Source organism: Juglans regia, chromosome 8 (assembly GCF_001411555.2).
Source record: "Juglans regia cultivar Chandler chromosome 8, Walnut 2.0, whole genome shotgun sequence".
NCBI lineage: Eukaryota > Viridiplantae > Streptophyta > Magnoliopsida > Fagales > Juglandaceae > Juglans > Juglans regia.
In genome coordinates, this window is record NC_049908.1 from 380247 (window position 1) to 402494 (window position 22248).

Below are 22248 nucleotides of genomic sequence, written 5' to 3' on the forward strand. Positions count from 1 at the left end.
AGGAGGCCTTGGGCGAGGGGGGAGGCCTTGGGCGACACGGGTTTGGAGAGAGAAAATAAAAATAAAAATTAAAATAAGAGGGAAGTGGGTTTTGTTGGAAGTATTTTTGGTCATTTCACTATAATATATTTTGGATGATTCCAAAAGTGAGATGATGACAATACTTTTTCAATAAATAAATAAAAATAATAAAGAAACCGCTAATTACCCAAACAACCACTCTTCCCTTAATTCCATCTTCACCAGAAATTCCAACCCCAAAACCCAAATTCCCCATGTCCAGGCCAAACCTAAAACCCATTCTCTTTCCTTGGTTTTGTGAGTGAGCGAAATTCGATTTTATGGCGAAATCAGAGAATACGAATTCCAGTTCCAGTATCCCGCCTTACCATCATTCTGCTAAAGTCCATCCTTCCAGTGACCCCGAAGTCGATCCGAACCCATACTCTCTCGAGAAGTTCAGACTCTATGAGACCAGACAGGTAACGTCATTCCTGCTTGCTTGATGAGAGAAAATATTATTTTGTTTAAAAGAAAATTTTATTTATTTCCTAAACCTACGCAAACATAGGATTTTAGTGTTTTTTTTTTTTTTTTCCTGAATTAGGATCATTCATTTATTGGGGACCGCGAAATAAACGTGAGTGATATTTTTAAGATCTATTGGTGATTGAACCCTAGCAAATGAATTTGGTTGGGTCTTTTTTTTTGGCATGAAACTGAGCCATATGTATTTCGTTCTTAAACTTGAGCTCTGTTTGTTGAATATGGATTATCTTAAAAGAACCGGGCATTTTATTATTTTTTGATTGTCTGGTTCCTGAGATAATAAAATTAGATTTCTGCATAATCTCCTCAAATACAACTTTTTCATCTTCCCGAAAACTACCGCAACAAAAGCATAAGATTCTTAGTTTTTAATTCTTCCGTTCCCTACTGTTATATCGTTAGCTTATTTTTTAACATTGAAGTTTGGGCTCTATACTCAGAGATTTTATCTAATTGGGAGTGATCGCAATAAGAGGTTCTTCCGGGTGTTGAAGATTGACCGTAGTGAGCCGTCTGATCTCAACATCAGTGAAGACCCAGTGGTGTATTCGCCAAAGGAAATCAAGAACTTGCTTCAGCGCATTGATGAAGGGAATCGTGCCACCGGGGGTCTCGCCCCCGTGGCAAAGGTTTTTGGTATTGTGGGTAAATATCAAAGTACTACAGTTTTGGGCTCATTTGGGTGTTTCAATCCTTGGTGTTTTTACTAAAATAGAAAAATATATATGCTTTTGGTGGTTTTAGGTTGCATTAAGTTTCTGGAGTCTTATTATTTGATTCTGGTGACCAAGCGTAGGCAGATTGGATGCATATGTGGTCATGCAATTTATAGTATAGATGAGAGCCAATTAATCACGATCCCTCATGTCTCGGTTCAAACTGATGTAGCCCATTCTAAAACAGAGCTAAGGTAATTTTCTTTTATATATGCAATTTCTTTTCATAAGAGAAGGTAGGCATAACCATTGTCTAATTCATGTTGAAGAGATTATCATGTCAATAATTGCTTAATAGATTGTCATAGGGCATGATATCTATGGTGATATTAATTCTATGGACACAAGATTAACTTAATTAGGCGGGAAAAAAAGATATTTGTCACCATCAAAGCCTTTTGCTTTTCCTTAGATTGCAGACTTGGAACTGTGGCACCTGTTTTTGTGAATGACAATCATATTTTGCTGAGGGAGCTTACCAGAAAACAAGTGCTTAGCCTAAAAAACAAAACAGACAAAAGGCTTAGGAATCTATTGGGTGATAACCCCAAAGTCTCATCCAGCATTATCCCTGGATCATTGATCTTTTTTGGGAGATTTATCTATGCCTATCCATGGCTGTACCTCTCCTCTTGGCCTGTCGATATGTATTTGATTATCTTCATGTGTGAAGGTAGGTATATGTATTTTTAGACCCTTTGGGTCATACAAACTACTGATAGGACTTTGGTGATGTTGGTATTTGATGGGCTTCCAAGAATATCCATCCTTTTTGTAAACTTTTCTTTAATGTTGTTTTAGAATCATTTAATTTAATTTTTTGTATACTTATAAAGAAAAGATTTTTTTATATAATTACACAAAACATACAAATCTAAGAAAACTTAGTTTTGCAAGTTTTATTTGTAGGTATCCTTTGCCCTCTGGTTAATGGTTTAGTAAGAGAACATTTTAGTAGTTATTATTTTGCTTTCTTTCCTCCAATGCAGGTACAAGAAACTCTTATCCAGTGTTGATATGACCAAAGATTTTTTCTATAGCTATACGTATCCTATAATGCAAAGTCTGCAAAGAAATGTGCTGTTAACGGGTGAAGAAGGGATGCCATTTGACAATATATTTGTGTGGAATGCTTATTTAACACAAGCAATTAGATCAAGATGCACGAACACTATCTGGACGATAGCATTAGTTCATGGGCATTTTAGGCAGGTATGAGACTATCTTTATCATCTCCTTGTACTGTAATTGTTCTGCATTTCATCAAATGTCAATCTATGCTTATTTGTCATCCTTGCAGTTTACATATAGGACTCTTTATAACAACATAAAAATATACAGTTGAGTGTATGACTTTTTTTCTCTCTCTTATTCTTCTTCTTCTTCTTCTTACTTCCCACCCCCTCCGTATACTTTAGACTTTCACGTTGTCAATGGTGGTTGTGGGCTGTTGACGGGGGGTTATCTGGTATCGAAGCGTGCCTATGAGTTCTTTTAGTTGTTTAGTTATTGAGTCAAAGGTTTTTGAGGTGAGAAGAGATGGGGGTAAGGTGTGCATTACTAAGAAAGGATGGAAAGGTGTGAGTTGTCTATGGCTGGGTTTAGAGACTGGGTGGCTAACTCGCTGGAGGCTTGTTTGAAGTCTGGGAGCAAAGGCTACTACTCTGCTCTACGGAAAGGTAACAAAGGCCTCACTGCCCAATGATGCTCAAACTCTCGTGGCTCTTACATGGCTTTGGCGGTGTATGGTGGGGGAGGTCGCCAGAGTTACATACTCATACCTGAAGACAAGGCTGGAATGGGGTGGAGGAAAATGGTGGCGGTGTTGAAGGATATGGGCAGAGTGGGTGTTCAGGGGAGAAACTCACCGCAATAGATGGCGGTAGCTCTGTCGTCGAGGTCTTACAAGGAGGCTCTGGAGGTTCCTTGAGCCACGTAGCACACTGTGATGGCAGACATGCAAAAGGGCTCACCTCCCTTTTCGGAAGCTGCTTAGAGTGGAGGAGGAGATGACAGAGGTCGGTCGGGCTGAAAGAGGAAAATATACTGAAGGGGCTGCGTGAAATGCAGACTTCGTTGGGGGAGTTAACAAATAGTGTGGTTTTGTTAATACGGTGTGTTAAGGGTTATGCGAAGGAGGGTGTGAGCTCGGGCTGCCAGTTGGGCTCATGGGACTCGAATGGTGGGCCTTATGGGAAGGGCCAGGCCTATGCGGGCAACGGGTTCCAGCCCAAGGCGAGAACACAGAACGTAGGCCTGTTCTGGAGGAAGAAATTGCAGGCTGTTGGTGGCCCGTCTATGCTTGGGCTTGAGCCACCGTCGACGACAAAGCTTTAGTCGACCCCACTGAAGGTTGCAGAGGCTCCGATGGAGGTCCTGTCACTGGAGGTTGCAATAATTGAGTATGGAGGAGGGATTTTCGACTTTTCTAATGTTCACGAAGGCCCGATAACTGCACAGACCACCACGACAGAGGTTTTCGGCTCACAGACAACTATGCCGAGGCCTGTGGAGAAGGTTGCGAGCTGTGGTAAGGGTGTGAGTAGTCCCTTTGAGAAAGGGGAAGTTTTGGGACAAATATACGAGGCTGCCCTGGTTATTGTTGTCGAGTTATTGCCTTCCAACTAGACATAGAAAGTTTCGATTTTTGTTGAGGAAGTTATGGGTGGGTCAAATGAGGTGTTCTTCATGCTTGGAGTGGAGGAAGATTCTGTCATGGCGGGAGTGGATTCTGTTGTGGGAAAGGAGATAAGGCTAGTAGGGAGGGTACCTGTCTGTTGAATCTTTCTGTGGACTTTGAGGGCAATGGGGAGGAGGAGATGGGTAGCCCGTCACCCTTACAGATGCTCCCACCTCATATTGCACCTCGAGCATCTGATTGGGTATTAAAAAAAGTAGAGAAGCTTCGTGGTTGGGTGGGACTTTCCTGTGATGGCTATGAAGACCAATTCATGGCTCTCCTAGTAGCCATGGAAGCTGGTCGATCTACGGTAATGAAGTCAGTTGTTAAAAAGGGGAGAGAGTCGAAACGATTGCAATGCTCCATTAACTACAATAATAAGGAGGGAACTTTGGGGAGAGATAGAGCAAAAGGGAGGGATGCTTCTTTTGTTAATGAAGCCTAAAATACTGTCTTGGAATGTGAGAGGGATCAATGACGTGAATTTATCGCCTACGTATTATATCCCTTCTCCGAAGTTGGAAAGTAGACATTGTTTGCCTACAAGAAACTAAACTGGCAATAATTTCTCTTTGTATCATTAGGAGTTTGTGGGGTTGTTTTCAAGTGGGATGGTATTATTTACTATTCAATGGAGCATCTGGGGGCATACTAGTAATGTGTGATAAAAGAGTAGTGGAAAATATGGAAGATTTTCTGGGGGATTATGTGGTGGCATGCTCGTTTAAGAATGTCATGTATGGCTATCAGTGAGCTTTTGTAGGTGTTTATGGGCCTAATCTTGACCCGTCATGAAGCTTTTTATGGGATGAGTTGGCCGGTATTAGCAGCATATGGGACTTACCTTGGTGTATTGGAGGTGATTTCAACGTCACTCGTTTCCCGAGTGAGAGATCGGGTGTTTCGGGTTTCAACTCACCCATGGTAGATTTTTCTAACTTCATTTCTGAGTAGAATTTACAGGATATTCCGCTTGCAGGTGGTTCTTTCACTTGGTCTAGCAATCGAGATCTTCCATCTTGGTCAAGGATAGACAAATTTCTAATCTCACCTGAATGGGAGGTACACTATCCGGATCTTATTCAGAAGAGACTACCCAAGTTGTGTTCAAATCACTTTTCCATTCTTTTGAATTGCGGGGGCATTAGAAGAGCCTGAGGTACTTCAAATTTGAGAACATGTGGTTGAAGTAAGAGGGTTTTCTGGACAGAATAAGATAATGGTGGTCTTCTTACCATTTCTATGGTAATGCTAGCTATACGCTGGCTTGCAAATTAAAGTATTTGAAAAAGGACTTGAAGGAGTGGAATACACAAGAGTTCGGTAATGTGAAAAGTCAAAAAACTGTTCTAATGGAGGAGCTTAAGGGCTTGGAGGGTGTGGAAGAGAGGAGAGTTCTTTCTAAAACTGAGCGGGCCCCCATATCCCAAGTAATTGCGGACATTGAATGGATGTCTCTTTTGGAAGAAATATCGTGGCAACAGAAATCACAAGTATTATGGTTGAAGGAAGGGGATGGATGCATCGAGTTTTTTCACCAAGCGACCAACTCACATAGGCAGAACAATGCTATAGATACTCCGGTTATAGATGGGGTGGTCTCATCTAACCATGCCGAGATCTCAAATCACATTGTCAATTACTATAATAAGTTGTTTTTGGAACAATTTGAGTGGAGGCCGAGACTTGACGGGCTTGGTTTTTGATGCTTTTGACTTGCATGTTGTGGAATGTCTCGAAAGGCCTTTTGAGTAGGTAGAGGTCAGGTTGGTGGTCAAGGGTATGGCGAGCGATAAAGCTCCAGGTCCCGATGGCTTCTCCATGGCCTTTTTTCAGACTTGTTGGGAAGTGCTTAAAGATGATATCATGGAGGTTTTCCATGAATTTCATGGAAGCGGGCGGTTCGAGAAAAATCTTAATGCAACTTTCTTAGCACTCATCCCCAAAAGTCCCGGTGCCGTAGAAGTGAAAGATTTTCATCCCATTAGTTTGGTGGGTGAGCTATACAAAATTTTATCCAAAGTATTGGCGAACAGATTGAGCAAGGTGATGGAAAGCTTGATTTCGAAGCCTCAAAATGCATTTGTTCTAGGGAGGCAAATCCTTGACTCGGTACTTATAGCCAATGAATGTCTGGAGAGTCGTATTAAATCGGGAGAGTTGGGACTCCTATGTAAGTTAGACATGGTGAAAGCGTACGATCATGTCAATTGGAGTTTCCTAATTTATATGCTTGAGAGATGCAACTTTGGCACTAAATGGTATTCTTGGATCCATTATTGTATCTTGACGGCCTGTTTCTCCGTATTGGTGAACGATACATCAAAAGGTTTTTTCAAAAGCTCCCATGGTTTGCGACAAGGAGACCCTCTTTCTCTTCTTCTTGTTATTTTTGTGATGAAAGTTTTTAGCAAGATGATTTCTGGGGTGGTAGAGGGAGGGTTCATATAAGGATTCTCAGTGGGAGAGACAAGTTCAGGTTCTCTTAACATTTCTCACCTATTGTTTGCTGATGATACACTAATATTTTGTGAGGCCAGATATGAGCAAATTCGAGCTTTGAGGGCTTTATTATTATGTTTTGAAGTCGTGTCAGGGTTGAAGGTGAATTTGGCTAAATCAAAGGTAGTGCCAGTGGGGTACGTACCCAATGTGGAGAGTCTGGCGTCCATCTTGGAGTGCAAGATATCTCAGTTGCCCATGAAATATCTCGGCCTTCCGCTGGGCATGGCGTTCAAATCGAAATCTATATGGGATGATGTACTAGAAAAAATGGAGAGAACATTAGCTGGTTGGAAGCGGATGTACTTATCCAAAGGGGTCGGGTAACTCTCATAAAAACCACTCTCTCTAACTTACCAACATATTTCCTCTCATTATTTCCGCTCCGCTCTCCGCCAAGGTGGCTCATCGCATGGAGAAACTTTAACGTGATTTCCTTTAGGGAGGGTTCAAGGATGAGTTTAAATTTCACTTGGTGAAATGGGCCACAATTTGCTCCCCCATCAAAGAAGGAGGATTGGGTATACGGAATTTGAAATCTTTCAACCAAGCCTTGCTTGGCAAATGGTTATGGAGATATTACCAAGAACGGGAGGCCTTGCGGCGAATTGTCATTGCTTTGAAGCATGGGGAATCATGGGGAGGGTGGTGTTCTAATGAGGTGAGTGGATCTCATGGAGTTCGGCTTTGGAAACATATTAGAAGAGGGTGTGACATTTATGCAGCACATAGTTGGTTCAAAGTCGGCAACAGAGTGAAGGTAAAATTTTGGCATGACTTATGGTACAGTGATCCGGCACTCAAGGATGTCTTTCCACAAGTTTATAGCTTAGCAAGAAGGAAAGAAGCATCAATAGCAGATTAAGTTATCTTTTCCAATGACCCTTCCCAATGGAACCTCACTTTCCATAGAGATGCACAAGATTGGGAGATGGATGACTTTTCGGCCTTTTTTGACCTTGTGTACTCCACTTGTATGTCAGGGGAGGGTGAAGACGAGATATATTGGTGTCCCTCTAAGAAGGGAGTTTTTATGGCCCGCTCTTTCTATCATTCCTTGAACATGCACAACTCAGCCCTATTTCCATGGAAGAGCATTTGGAAGACAAATGCACCTATAAAGGCAGCTTTTTTTGTATGGACAGCCTCTTTGGGGAAGATTCTTACTATAGATAACATAAGGAAACGTGGCATTATAGCTATGAATTGGTGTTACATGTGTAAGAAGAGCGGTGAGTTTGCTGACCATCTATTACAACATTGTGAGATTGCCATGAATTTGTGGACCGAAGTCTTAGCACGGTTAGGGTTAGCGTGAGTGATGCCGGAAAGGGTATTTGATTTTTTAGCCTCTTGGAGAGGTATTAGGGGCTACTCTCAAATTGCATCCATATGGAAGATGTTACCTATTTGCCTATGGTGGTACATTTGGAGGGAGCGGAACGCAAGATGCTTTGAAGATCAAGAGAGATCAATGGAAGAGCTTAGAATTTTGTTTTTCAACACTTTACTTCATTGGTCAATTGTAATTGATTTTCATGGCAGGTCTTTGCATGATTTCCTTGTATCTCTAAACTAGACATAAACTTGCTCATGTATATGTCCCGTATACTTGGGCATTTTTGTCTCTTTTTTTATCAATAAAAATTTGTTTACCGATAAAAATAAACATATAAGACTCTTTTATTATTTGAATGTAATCTTGATATTTGTTACTGATTTTGGCAAAAACCCCTACTCTTTGCACAACGAGCAATAATTGCCAAATCCTCTTGGTAACATCTGTCAACTAAAAGAAAGAAAGAAGCTTCCATCATTATTTTTGACACAAGCCAATCAACTTCACTTTGCTAGCATGTCCTCCTAATCACAAAAGAAGATGAAGAGGAAGAAGAAAAAAGGCATCTTGTCCCTTAATAAGAAAATGGGTTGGAGGGTGTGGCTGGGGGTTCAGTACCCACTGAGTGCTTTTGTAACTTGTCATAAAACAACTAGCAGTGTATAGATATTATGTTTATAATTAAGATTTAATGCTGGACAACCACACTTAACGACACAGTTACATAACAAGGCTTGATATAACCCCCACGGATAGTGGAAAGAGCCAATTTGCATCATCTTTTATAATTACAATAATTCCCTTTGACTCCTACAGCATAAAATCAATATCCTAAGGCTTCCTTGCTTCTACTTCTGGTTACAAACTGCAACGCTTCATAGTGACACAATCTACTTAAGGCTTTGAGGGATTAATTGTGCTCTGCCTTTATTTTATTGATGTTAAAATTGATGTATGGATAGTAATACTATATCGTAATGTAGCACCCATGGTACGTGACACGATGCCTACAATCTTGTGCGTAGCATGTGTTATGCAACATATTTTTATATTATCACTATGTGATAACATTTTGTGCCTATTCTTTAGTAATTATGATTGACTAGGTGTGCTATATCCATCTGCTGTGAATACCTCCTGAAATTTTATTTCATGGAAGTAGAATTTATACTTTAAAGTCAATTGTGCCTTTTTACCCTTGTCTAGAATTGAACTCATGATACATGATTTCTTCATCTTATTGTTATTAATTGAGCATAACAAGTATTTAGTTCTTCAATCAATTCTATTGAACTTGATGGTGGCAGATGAGGCTATCAATTTATGGGAGGGACTTCAGTGTGTCTCTGGTTTCAAGGCGCTCTCGGCATTTTGCAGGGACACGGTATGTTTTAGATTGAAGATATGAAATTCACTTGTTCATTTTATAGCCATGTATTTAACAAGCAACTGAAACTTTATCCAAGCATGAATAAGAAAGAAAAATGATTACATACATTATTCTTCTAGTTTTCAGAGTTTGTCTTTAACTTCTTTCAAACTTTTCTAAATTAGTTGATTTAAGTATCACCTCAGATGCACTTTAGCCTCCAGTCTTGTTTCCTGGCAGAGAATTAGTTCAAATATTAATGGAGGCTGTAACTATCTACCTGTAAGGATCTATGAAAATAAGTGTCTTTTGCAAGATATTATGGCTTGATTTCTCCATTCACCACTTGTTTATAATCTTTCTCGTTGTATCGTCTATTTTTTTTTTTTTTTATCGATATACATAATTTTATTGAGCTTACAATAGACAAAGGCCCAAGTATACAGGACATATAGTCATATACAAGAGTGTTGCATTCTAGTTTAGTGATACAGTGAAGTCATGAAAAGACGTGCCATTAAAATCAATTTTTTTTGTCGGTAAATAAAATTTTATTGATCATAAGAGTAGGCAAAGCCCAATTACACGGGTCATATACAAGAGCAACAACGCCTAGGAGTGATGTTCTAGTGATACAAGAAATTCATGAATGGTCATGCCATTAAAATCAATTACAATTGACCATTGGAACTAGGTGTTAAAGGCCTTTTGAGGAGGGAGAGGTCAGGTCGGTGGTCGAGTATGGCGGGTGATAAAGCTCCAGGTCCTGATGGCTTCTCTATGGCCTTTTTTCAGACTTGTTGGGATGTGCTTAAAGATGATATCATGGAGGCTTTCCATGAATTTCATGGAACCGGGCGGTTCGAGAAAAGTCTTAATGCAACTTTCTTAGCACTCATTCCCAAGAAGCCTAGTGCTGTTGAAGTGAAATATTTTCGTCCCATTAGTTTGGTGGGTGGTTTTTACAAAATTTTATCCAAAGTATTGGCGAACAGATTGAGCAAGGTGATGGAAAGCTTGATTTCGAAACCTCAAAATGCATTTGTCCAAGGTAGGCAAATCCTTGATTCGGTACTAATAGCCAATGAATGTCTGGAGAGCCGCATTAAATCGGGAGAGCCGGGACTCCTTTGTAAGTTTGACATGGAGAAAGCGTATTATCACGTCAATTGCAGTTTTTTAATTTATATGCTTGAGAGATGCGGCTTTAGCACTAAATGGTGTTCCTGGATGCATCATTGTATCTCTACGGCCTGTTATTCCGTATTGGTGAATGGCACGTCAAAAGGTTTTTTCAAAAGCTCTTGAGGTTTGCGATAAGGAGACCCCCTTTCTCATCTTCTCTTTGTTTTTGTGATGGAAGCTTTCAGCAAGATGATATCAGGGGTGGTAGAGGGAGGGTTCATATCAGGTTTCTCAGTGGGAGAAGCAAGTTTAGGTTCGCTTAACATATCTCACCTACTGTTTGCTGATGATACACTAATCTTTTGTGATGCTAGACAGGAGCAAATTCGAGCTTTGAGGGCTCTATTACTATGTTTTGAAGCAGTGTCAGGGTTGAAGGTGAATCTGGCTAAATCAGAGGTAGTGCTTGTGGGGTATGTACCCAACGTGGTGAGTCTGGCGTCCATCTTGGAGTGTAAGATATCTCAGTTGCCCATGAAATACCTTGGCCTTCCTTTGGGCGCAGCTTTCAAATCGAAATATATATGGGATGATGTGTTAGAAAAAATGGAGAGGAAATTAGCTAGATGGAAGCGGATGTACTTATCCAAAGGGGGACGGGTAACCCTCATAAAAAGCACTCTCTCTAACTTACCAACATATTTCCTCTCATTATTTCCACTCCCCGCCAAGGTGGCTCATCGCATGGAGAAACTCCAACGTGATTTCCTGTGGGGAGGGATCAAGGATGAGTTTAAATTTCACTTGGTAAAATGAGATACAATTTGCTCCCCTATCAAAGAAGGCGGCTTGGGTATACGGAATTTGAAATCTTTTAACCAAGCCTTGCTTGGCAAATGGTTATGGAGATATCACCAAGAACGGGAGGCCTTGTGGCGAACCATCATTGCTTTGAAGCCCGGGGAATCTTGGGGAGGGTGGTGTTCCAATGAGGTGAGCGGACCCCACGGAGTTGGGCTTTGGAAACATATTAGAAGGGGGTGGGACATTTATGCAGCACATATTAGCTTCAAAGTCGGAAACGGAGTGAAGGTAAAATTTTGGCATGATTTATGGTGCGGTGATCGGGCACTCAAGGATGTCTTTCCACAAGTTTATAGCTTAGCAAGAAGGAAAGAAGCATCAATAGCAGATTTACTCATCTTTTCCAATGGCCTTTCCCAATGGAATCTCACTTTCCATAGAGAAGCCCAAGATTGGGAGATGGATGACTTTTCAGCCTTTTTTGATCTTGTGTACTCCATTCGAGTGTTGGGAGAAGGTAAAGATAAGATATATTGGCAACCCTCTAAGAAAGGAGCTTTTACGGCCCGCTCTTACTATCATTCCTTGAACATACACAACTCAGCTCCGTTCTCTTGGAAGAGCATTTGGAAGATAAAGGTACCCTAAAGACAGATTTTTTTGTATGGATAGCCACTTTGGGAAAGATTCTTACTATAGATAACTTAAGGAAATGTGGCATTATAGCTATAAATTGGTGTTACATGTGTAAGAAGAGTGGTGAGTCCGTTGACCATCTATTACTACATTGTGAGGTTGCTATATCCTTGTGGACCGATGTCTTAGCACGCGTGGGATTAGCGTGGGTGATGCCGGAAAGGGTTTGTGATTTTCTAGCCGCGTGGAGAGGTATTAGGGGCAACTCTCAAATTGCATCCATATGGAAGATGCTACCTATTTATCTATGATGGTGCATTTGGAGGGAGCGGAATGCAAGATGCTTTGAAGATCAAGAGAGATCAATGGAAGAGTTTAGAATTTTGTTTTTTAATACTTTACTCCATTGGTCGATTGTAATTGATTTTCATTGTAGGACTATCATGATTTTCTTGTATCTCTAAACTAGACATAAACTTGCTCATGTATATGTCCCGTATACTTGGGCATTTTTGTCTCTCTTTTGATCAATAAAATTCTATTTACCGATAAAAAAAAAAATTATAATTGACCAATGAAGTAAAGTATTGAAAAATAAACTTCTAAGCTCATCCATTGACCACCCTCAATCTTTAAAACTTCTTGCATTCCTCTCCCTCCAAATACACCACCATAGACAGATTGGGACCATCTTCCACACCGTTGCAATCTGAAGGTTGCCTCGGATGCCTCGCCCAGAAGCTAGGAGGTCGATTACCCTCTTTGGCATCACCTAAGCTAATTGCATCCGAGCAAAGAAGTCATTCCACAAGGTCGTAGCAATCTCACAATGAAGTAGTAGATGATCTACGGATTCTTCACTCTTTTTGCAGATACAACTCCAATCCAGGACTATGATGTGGCGTTTCTGTATGTTGTCTATTGTGAGGATCTTCCCTAATGAAGGCGTCAATACAAAATTTTTTTTCCTTGTATCAACTATTTCCTGTCATGAAGAGTATTTGTTATGAAGAGTCTTTATAATCACTTTGTGAGTAGCTAATCAACTTGGCATAACCAAAAAAAAAATGTTACTGTGGTTTACTTGAAGCTTGGATAAACACTTGGAAACTTTAGAGGCAATTGAAGATCGTCAAATTGCACCAAATATGCTTTGACACCTTAGGAATTTCCTTTAGATACAAAAATCAGTCCTAGAGGAAACAATTATGTGTATTTTGTGCCATTGAAGCTTACAAGCCACACGATAAACAACAGTGTGGTAATGTGCTACTCTTGATCGGGGCTTTGCTTCACACATTTATAGAAGATAATTGATGGTAGAGATGCCCATGCTAAAATCAACTCAAATTGGTTAGCCTTTTGTTTTTCTGAGCAAATTTGTGCACTTGAGGTAGCATTGGCGAAGACACATATCGGTAGAGGCTGTACAGCTACTTTTTCTTAATTCTTAACATAAATTATTGCTGATAGGGCCATAGGGGTATGGTATGTGCTTGTACGCATTAATGACATTCATGCAGTTTATGCATTTTAAAGCCTTGGAAATTTTTAGTAATTACTGGACTTCTTGCACAATAACAGGGCTCAGGGCTTGAAGTGCATGTGAATTGATAGGAAAGGTGGTTTTATTTGTGAAGCTAATGGTATGTCATGTACATGTTGAGTACCATGAGTGTGAATGCGAATGTGCGTGTTTTTGAACTAGCTCTGGTAGTTGTACTTTCCGAAAGATGATAATTTATACTTATATATAAAAAAAGAAAGATGATAATTTATACTTATAAAAAAAAAGAAAGATGATAATTTATTCCTATAACAATCCAAGCCTTCCTATTCAATCAATCAATACTGAATGTTTTAATTTTATATAATTAAGGGTGGATGTTACTGGAGGTTCAAATCCTCTGTTATTGTTGATTTTGAAATTTATTTTTCTGTACCATCCCAGTAATTTAGGAAACTTACCTGAAAGAAAGTTCAGGCAATGAATTGGCAAAATAAACTTGTTGCAGGCGACTTTCTGTATGTAAAGCACCTACTCCGTTCTATAGGTGCACTTGCGTATTGCTTTTTTGAGTGTTTGCCTAAACATTATATGGTATATGCATGTGTGTGTGCGTGTGATCCACAAATTATTGGATCCCATAAATGGTTTATATGAAGTTTTACCCCCATAGGCATTTATCTCTTTGTTCAGGGAAGGACTGAAGGAGGAGGAGCAACAAGCCAGGTCAGCCTTTCTCTCTCTATGCATTGGATTCCTTTTCCTAAAGTAACCCTTTTGTGGCAGAAGTGAAGCAGGAGATTTTTTTCCTTCCATTTTTATAAGAATTTTAATGATATATTTTTCTTCTCAGGAATTTTTTTTCCTGTTTTCCAAGTGTATCTTTAGTTCTTTTCTTCTCTCCCTGCTCTTTTTAACTCTCTCTCTCTCTCTCTATCTGTCTGTCTTAGAGATTGATCTTTTATGCTCTCTCCTCCCTTTTCATTAATTTTGGTTTTTGCAGCTTCTCTTTTTGTTTAACCAAGTTAATGATCTTGGAATCCCATGTTTCTAATCTTTATTTTTTTAATAAAAAAAATCATGCCTTGTGTCTGTGTTTGTGTCTTTCTATTATATGTAGAATAATCAAGTTGCCACCTGATTTTTCAACTCTTTGGTTTTGCAAATAAGTACAACCTCTTTTGTATTACTTTTCTTTATTTACACGGAGAATAATCAAGTTGCCACCTAGTTTCTCAATTCTTCTGTTTTGCAACAACCTTCATTTATATAATGTTTTTCCCTTTACTCTTCTGTCCTGTCTCCTAGGCTTGCTACTCTCATTGTTTGTGTTCTAGTTATCTTAAGGAACTTTTGTTTGCTTTTAGTAGGAGGGGATTGAGTTTTCATGATTCTTTGAGGGACACGCTGCAATGATTAAGGATTAATCATTGAAAATCGTGTATAAGTTACGCATGACATGATTTGACGCAATTTGTGGTGTGGGTTTTGGCCTTGAAGACTGCTTTCTCAGTGTCGTTTAGCATATCTCGTTGTAAGGAGGTGTCAGTTGTAGAAATTTTGCAGATCTATGAGAATAGACCCCAAGGGAATGTTATCCAGTGGAATGTAGATTTTGTTAGAGATGTTAATGATTGGGAAGTGAATGTTGTTTCTGACTTTTTGGGAAGACTTTATAATTCAAGAGTGGTGCAGGGTAGGGAGGACAGTCTGCTGTGGGATCATGTAGGAAATTCCAGGTTTTCAGTTAGTTCTTTTATAAGGAGTTAACTTGTCACTGTGGCTGTCAGTTCCCTTGGAAAAGCATATGGAAAGTGAAGGTTCCTACTAAGGTGCCATTTTTCTGTTGGGTAGTTTCTCTTGGTAAAGTTTTGACCATAGATATAGTGGATTGGTGTGTCATGTGTAAGAAAGATGGTGAATCTGTAAATCATATTTTCCTTCACTGCGAGGTGGTTAGGTCTTTGTGGAATGAGGTTTTTGGTCGAATGGGATTAAATTGGGTGATGCCTAAGGAAGTGGTGGATCTACTTGCATGTTGGTATGGTTTTGTGGGAAGAAAATGAGTTGCTGCCGTATGGAAGATGATTTCTTTGTGTTTGGTGTGGTGTCTTTGGTTGGAAAGGAATGAGAGATGCTTTGAAGACAAAAAACTTTCTTTGGGAGAACTTAGGGATGTCTTCTTTAGTACTTTGTGTTTATGGGCTAAAGACTCTTGTACTGAATTCTGAAATTTTTCAGAATTTGTATTAGCCCCTTTTTTGTTTTCTAGTATGTAATAGGTATTTCCTTTGTATACGTCCTGTGTACTTAGGCTTTGCCTATTCTTGGTAATAAAATTTCTTATTAACTATATTAAAAAAAAAAAAACTTTTATTAGAGAGTGCATGACTGGGAGTGCAAATGATCTCTTTGTTTTTCAATTGTTTGTACTCTTCCAAGCTGAGAGGTGGTGATGTTGATAAGCTCTCCTGGACTATTTCTTTTCAAAAGACATACCTTTGAGGTAAAGTCTTTCTAGCATATGCTCATCGCTGAAGATGGTCCTCCTTTCCCCTAGAAGAATATTTGGAGAAACAAGGTGCAGTAAATGGTAGCATTCTTTGTTTGGATGGTAGTGTTAGGGAATGTCTTAATAGTGGAAATCAAGCAGAAGAGAAATTTCATAGTAAAGGGCTGATGTTGTATGTGCAAGCTGGGCGGAGAAATTATTGATCATCTTTTGCTTCACCACAAGGTGGGTATGGATCTTTGGGCATCGATATTTGTATGTTTGGGATTGAGTGGGTCATGCACCAATGGGTGGTGAACTTTTTTTTTGGTAAGTAAACGATTGTATTAATAGAATAGGCATAATCCAAGTACACAAGATGGTATACAAGAGGAAACAACTATCTAGGATGAAGAAAAGGAAACAAAAAAGTCATGTAGGTCTAGACCATTAAAATCTATAGCTATGGCTCATAGGAATAGTGTTCTAACAAGAAAAGATCTAAGATCCTCAAGAGATTGCTCATTGTCTTCGAACGACATGTCATTTCGCTCCTACCATAAGCACCAGAGAATACAAATAGGAACCATCTTCTACATGGCTTTGATTTGTGGAATACCAATGGGTGGTAAACTTGATGGCTTATTGTTGAAGTCCCCTCAGTAACCATAGCAATCTAGAGGATTGGATGATGGTTCCTTTGTGACCTTCAAAGATTGTTTTTCACAACACTTAGCTTGTAATTAGGTTCATCTCTTGTATACTTCCTGTGTACTTAGGCCTTGCCTAATTATGTGGATTAATAAATTCTTCTTACTTATAAATTCTAGACTTGATGAAATTGTGTTCTTTTTCTCCATCCCTCTATTTGGGAATTTCCTATTTTGTACTTGTGTACTTGGGTTGGGCCCTTTTCATTTCAGATGAAATTACCATACTTTTCAAGAAGTTATGTATGAGATATTTGGAAGCTTCCCTACAATTGATTATATGAGATAAATTAGGAAATAAAACCAATAGTGGTTGGTTTTCTTTCTTTCTATCTTTCTTCCTTTCCTTCCCATTATACTTTAAGGGACAAAAATGGAGGAGCCATTTTTTTAAAGAAATCTGGCTGCCAGAAATTTGTCGGGGTAGCAACGCAGACATTGTTAGAAATTTTGGTTGAGTGATTGAGCCACTGTTTCCTATTTACTCAAGTGTAGGGAAGAGTGATATTTTATCATTTGTTAACCTCCCTCATTGAGGGTTCTGGGTCCATTTATAATGGGAGATGATAGGATAATAGTTAAATGATTAAATTTGTCTTTTCATATTAGCTTAAGCTTTGTAAGCAAGTGGTTCCTTAAGAAGGATTATGATGCTTTAATTTAGGGTTTGTTGGTTATCATATGGTTAGAGATTTAATGAAAGCTTTGGTATCTAAAGAGTCTTAAAGGATATATGGGAAGGGCTATGATTTTGGTTGTAAATTGGGTAGGAAATAGAATTTCAAGAGACTATTCTTTGGCTATGAATGAGATAATGCACAAAAAGCAAATAGAACATACTTGATAAACTTGCCTTAACACTTGAACTCTAATTCCTTTAAGTATGTTGAAGCATATTTATAAAGGTTATTTACTATCATTTACCCTACTAGTACCAGGATTGCTCAAAATGGAATGTGCCTGATAGATACATGACAACTTGAAATTTGAGTAAAACAATCCTAATATTTCTAGAGAACTCTAGAATAATCACAATTAAGAAAAGACTAAAAGTACCATTGCAAGAATTGTGGGAATTTATGGTTTTCCCCTTTATATAGCAGCACCAAAAATGAACTGCCTATGATTACCGCACCACCCTGCGAATGAAAAAGTGTTTCAACTGTTGACTACCTATGATGCGACTGCTAAAACTATTACATGCTTATCTCAATTTGATTTGCACATGGGTCCTGTGAACTCAAATTTGGCCAAATTAAGAACAAACACACACAACAGCAACAAATCCATATTCCATAACCGAATCCATTGGTTCATTTCGATTTCATTTCTTTGTTATTTCTTTTAATGTAGAATTATAAATTAGAGTAGTAATAGAACTAGGAGTCACCTTTTAGGTAATTATGATGCAACTGAAAGCATAAAAAAAGGATAGATTATCCTGAGAGCCATTGAGGGTTATAGAAACATTAACACTTCAAATTAGCATTTATTTCTAATTATAGGAACTTTTTATTCAGTTCAATAATACAGAGAAGTTGTTTGCAAGTATCTTATTTAGGACATTTTGTGATGATTGCACACAATTGATTTTATTGGTTTAGTGGTTTTCATAAATTGCAGTTACTTGAAAAGGGGAGTTAATGATCGGGGAAGGGTTGCAAATGATGTTGAAACAGAGCAGATTGTCCTTGATGAGGAAGCTGGGTCATGCAAGGGAAGAATGAGTTCTGTTGTGCAGATGCGTGGTTCAATTCCACTTTTCTGGTCCCAAGAAGCTTCAAGATTTAGTCCTAAACCTGATATAATACGTAAGAATGTCTATTTTCCAAATTTAGATTGCTTTGGTACTGAATTTCTGCTGAATCTTATGTTTGCTTTTATATTATCAGCTTCATGTAAATAAAGTCATTGTTCTCCTTTTGAATTCAGTGCAGAGATATGACCCCACATATGAGGCAACACGATTGCATTTTGAGGACCTGGCAAGGAGATATGGCAATCCAATTATAGTGCTTAATTTAATTAAGGTGATCTTAAATGCATCATTAATTGCATCTATTTGAAAAGACATAGTTTTTGTTTACATGATATTGTATTCTTTTTCAGGGCAATAACTTAACTTACCGTAAAGATATTGGATTCTTCATTTTCCTGGTGCTTCATTGGTGGCTTTGAATTAATTTCACATTGGCCAAAGAAAAAAGGAAAAAAAAAATAGAAGATTTTAAATTTGGGATGTTGCTGTTATTTATCTGGTGTTTAGATTTAATACCCAGTGCAATCTGCTGCTACTTTTTCTTACTGAAATTTCTTGTGTCACTTTCTTTATTCTGAAATTCAAGAACTGGCGCACTCCCTTTAACTTTCTCCAACATGCTGTGGTTGCATAGGTGCATCAATGTAGACTTAATAGACAGTTAAAATAGCCTATAAAAAATCTGGGAATTATAGAAACCTTCCTGGGAATTAACTTTAAGGATAACAGATCTCATTGCATCAATATGGAAGGTGGTTCCAATATGCCTATGGTGGTGCATTTGGAGGGAGAGGAATGAAAGAAATTTTGAAGATCAAGAGCAGTCAATGGATGAGCTTAGAAACTTATTTTTTAGTACTTTACTGGTTGATTGTAATTGATTTTCATGAAGACCTTGTATCACTAAACTGGCATGCTTAGGCATTGCTCTTGTATATGTCCCGTACTTGGGCTCTTGTTTACTCTTTCGATCAATAAAAACTTGTTTACCGATGAAAAAACAAGAGATCTCTTTGCCAATTGGAGAGGGTTATATGGCAGCTCACGAATTGCAGCAGTGCGGAAGTTGGTCTCTATTTGTCCAGCATGGTGTATTTGGAGGGAAATAAATGAGACCTTTTTTTTTAATCGCGAGCGGATGTTGGAGGAGCTTAAAATTTCCTTTAGGTAGCTTCAATAGATTGTAGTGAGCTAAGTTTTTGTGATTTTATTTTCTCTTTTTCCATTTCTAGCTAGCTGTTCCTCTTGTACACTACCTATGTATTGGGGAGGCTATGCCCTTGCATTTTTTGATAAAATCTTGAATTACTTACCCAGGAAATTTTTAATATCTCACAAATTTGTGAATTTTATCCTCATAATGCACATATACAAAACATTGAAAAACATGCTCTTAGCCTTTTATTTTCTCATGTGTGCAATATTTATTTTAACTTCTATATTCCTAGAACTCATTTATATGTTAAAGTGCAGACTGTTGAAAAAAGGCCTAGAGAAATGATGCTTAGGCGTGAGTTTGCAAATGCGGTTGGGTATCTGAACCAGATTCTTTCTGAAGAAAACCATCTTAAATTTATTCACTGGGATTTTCACAAGTTTGCAAAGAGGTAAGTTGCTTTTTTCATTTTCTGTCTCTTTCTTATTTTTAATTTTGTATAATTTTTTAACTTTCTGATAACCAATCTGTATTTCTGCTGTTCCAAAGCAAATCTGCCAATGTTTTGGCAGTTTTAGGTGCTGTAGCAAGTGAAGCACTTGATCTAACTGGCTTCTACTTCAGCGGTAAACCTACCAGTGTTAAGAGGGCTAACAAAATTAGTCGAACAAGCACAGGAAGGCATGCGTTTCTTCCTAAACTTGTTTATCCACTTAAGAATTTATGGTATTCTTTTGATGGCAAAACCCTGGCTGGCCTTCTATCTTAGTTGGGTTATGAAAAAGATTTACTTATAAAAAAAAAGGTTGTGAAAATGAATTGGATATATATAAATGTTCCATTTACAATTACTTTTCTAAGGCACATTTGTGCAAATGAGCTGATCTTAGAATGTAAGGTTTAAGACATACAAAATAAGGAGTGTTCTCAGGATGAGCTTAGGAATTTCTTCTTCCATACTTTATTCCTGGGCATCCTCTTGTTACTTAATGGAGCTTGCTTCAATGACTTTCTTGTATCTCTTTTCTAGCTCCTTTTTCTGTAACTAGGTGTATGCTGTTTGTATACCTCCTGTGTACTTGGGCTATGCCTATTTACTTCTATTAATAAAATGCTATTTTACTTTTAAAAAAAAAAGACATACAAAATATGACTAAAGCTAGATTCCTGAAATGGAACATCTCTTGTTTAAGGTACTTGAATTACTTTTACAACACAATTAGAATGAGGTTCTGCCAACTATCATATTTGCTCAATTGTGGCACTGATGTATTGTTTTAATATCTAAGTTTTGAGGAAGGAGTGGGAATTTTCTGTGCTTAATATGAAGCGAGAATAGTTATAGAATTCCTCTTGTTTATTACCCAAACTTTCAGTCATGAAACTTTAGAAAAGAAGTGGGAGAAGTGAAAGGGGCTTGCCTGCAGCAGACATCTAATCAATGATCTCACTAAAAGACCTTGCATCATAAGGGAGTGATTAGTTCTCTTCAAAAGAGTCCATGTAAGACAATGCTAAATAGCATTGTAATAGCACTACTTTGGCAACCAAACTTCCCTCACTATTTTTTATGATATAAATAAATTTGTTAACAAAAGTTAAAAGGACAGTGTTTCTGCTTGTTTACTTCTTGTGTACTTGGGCTATGCCTATTTACTTGCATTAATAAAATCTCCTGAATAGCATTGTAATAGCACTACTTTCACAACCGAACTTCCCTCGCTATCTTTTATGATATAAATAAATTTGTTAATAAAAGTTAAAAGGACGGTGTTTCTCCTTGTATACTTCATGTGTACTTGGGCTTTGCCTATTTACTTGTATTAATAAAATCTCTTATTATTTATAAAAAGAAAAGTTAAAAGGACACTGGAGATACAACTATTTTCTTGGATATAGGTATTGGTAACTAGTATTACTTTCATATACAACTTATAAACAAAAGTATTACTCATGTATACCATCATATCGATTAGTGTGTGATTCTCATGAGATGTGATTGTTTTGTGCATGATGAATACTTTGATCTGGTTTTTCTAAGCATAAAGTGCGATGATATATTGTTTAATTACCTTGGTTTAGGATTCAGTTGTCGTTCTCTTTATATAGTTCATTTTTCATTTCACAGGGATACTTCACTTAGAGATCTGAGAGCTAATTCAGGGGATCTGCCTAGGATTGGAAGCTGTAATGAAAATCTAAATTCTTTAGCTAGTCGAGACAGAGAAACTGATTTTATCCAACAAAATGGAAAAGATTACTCTGGTGGTGAAGCACCCTGTTTTCAAAGTGGAGTTCTGCGCACTAACTGCATTGACTGCTTGGATCGTACAAATGTTGCCCAGTATGCTTATGGCCTTGCAGCTTTAGGGCGCCAACTCCATGCAATGGGTTTAACAGACATGCCTAAAGTGGACCCTGATAGTACCATTGCTTCAGCTCTAATGGATATGTATCAAAGTATGGGGGATGCTCTTGCTCAGCAGTATGGTGGGTCTGAAGCTCACAATACAGTAAGTTATATCACCTCCTTAGTAGAAAAAAGTACATATTTTTGTTCATTTTAGTTAATTGAGGACATACAACATCTGCTTGTCAATGCTTTATTATGATCATCAGGTGTTTACAGAGAGGCAAGGAAAGTGGAAAGCTACCACCCAATCAAGAGAGTTTTTGAAGTCTATCAAGCGATACTACAGCAATACTTACACTGATGGTGAAAAGCAAGATGCTATCAATTTGTACTTAATCCTCCCTATTATAGTTCCTTTTTTATTTTTGGAATGCTCTTTTCTTTCTTTTTTCCAAATTGAAATGGATGATATTTCTGAAATCCTGAATTGCCATTCTTTAGCTTTTGACTTTGCTAACAACTTCTATCTTTGGGTACTGGACTTCTTTAGTT

The 22248-nt window shown here is 38.2% G+C and overlaps 1 protein-coding gene across 4 annotated transcripts in view; it reads left to right on the top strand.

Moving 5' to 3' along the window:
- Positions 1-208: 208 nt before the first annotated feature.
- Positions 209-22248, top strand: part of LOC109000974 (phosphatidylinositol-3-phosphatase SAC1) — a 32725-nt gene continuing 10685 nt past the window's right edge. Inside the window, exons 1-12 of one of the 4 annotated variants that reach the window (XM_018978063.2) lie at positions 209-482; positions 990-1194; positions 1294-1459; positions 2255-2477; positions 9094-9170; positions 13921-13953; positions 18052-18239; positions 18361-18458; positions 19661-19794; positions 19893-20024; positions 21472-21856; positions 21963-22084. In XM_018978063.2, the coding sequence (XP_018833608.1) occupies positions 342-482; positions 990-1194; positions 1294-1459; positions 2255-2477; positions 9094-9170; positions 13921-13953; positions 18052-18239; positions 18361-18458; positions 19661-19794; positions 19893-20024; positions 21472-21856; positions 21963-22084 (1904 nt within the window). In that variant the 5' untranslated portion in view covers positions 209-341. The remainder of the gene's footprint in view (positions 483-989; positions 1195-1293; positions 1460-2254; positions 2478-9093; positions 9171-13920; positions 13954-18051; positions 18240-18360; positions 18459-19660; positions 19795-19892; positions 20025-21471; positions 21857-21962; positions 22085-22248) is intronic. The other 3 variants (XM_035693459.1, XM_018978064.2, XM_035693460.1) reach the window with 3 other exon arrangements.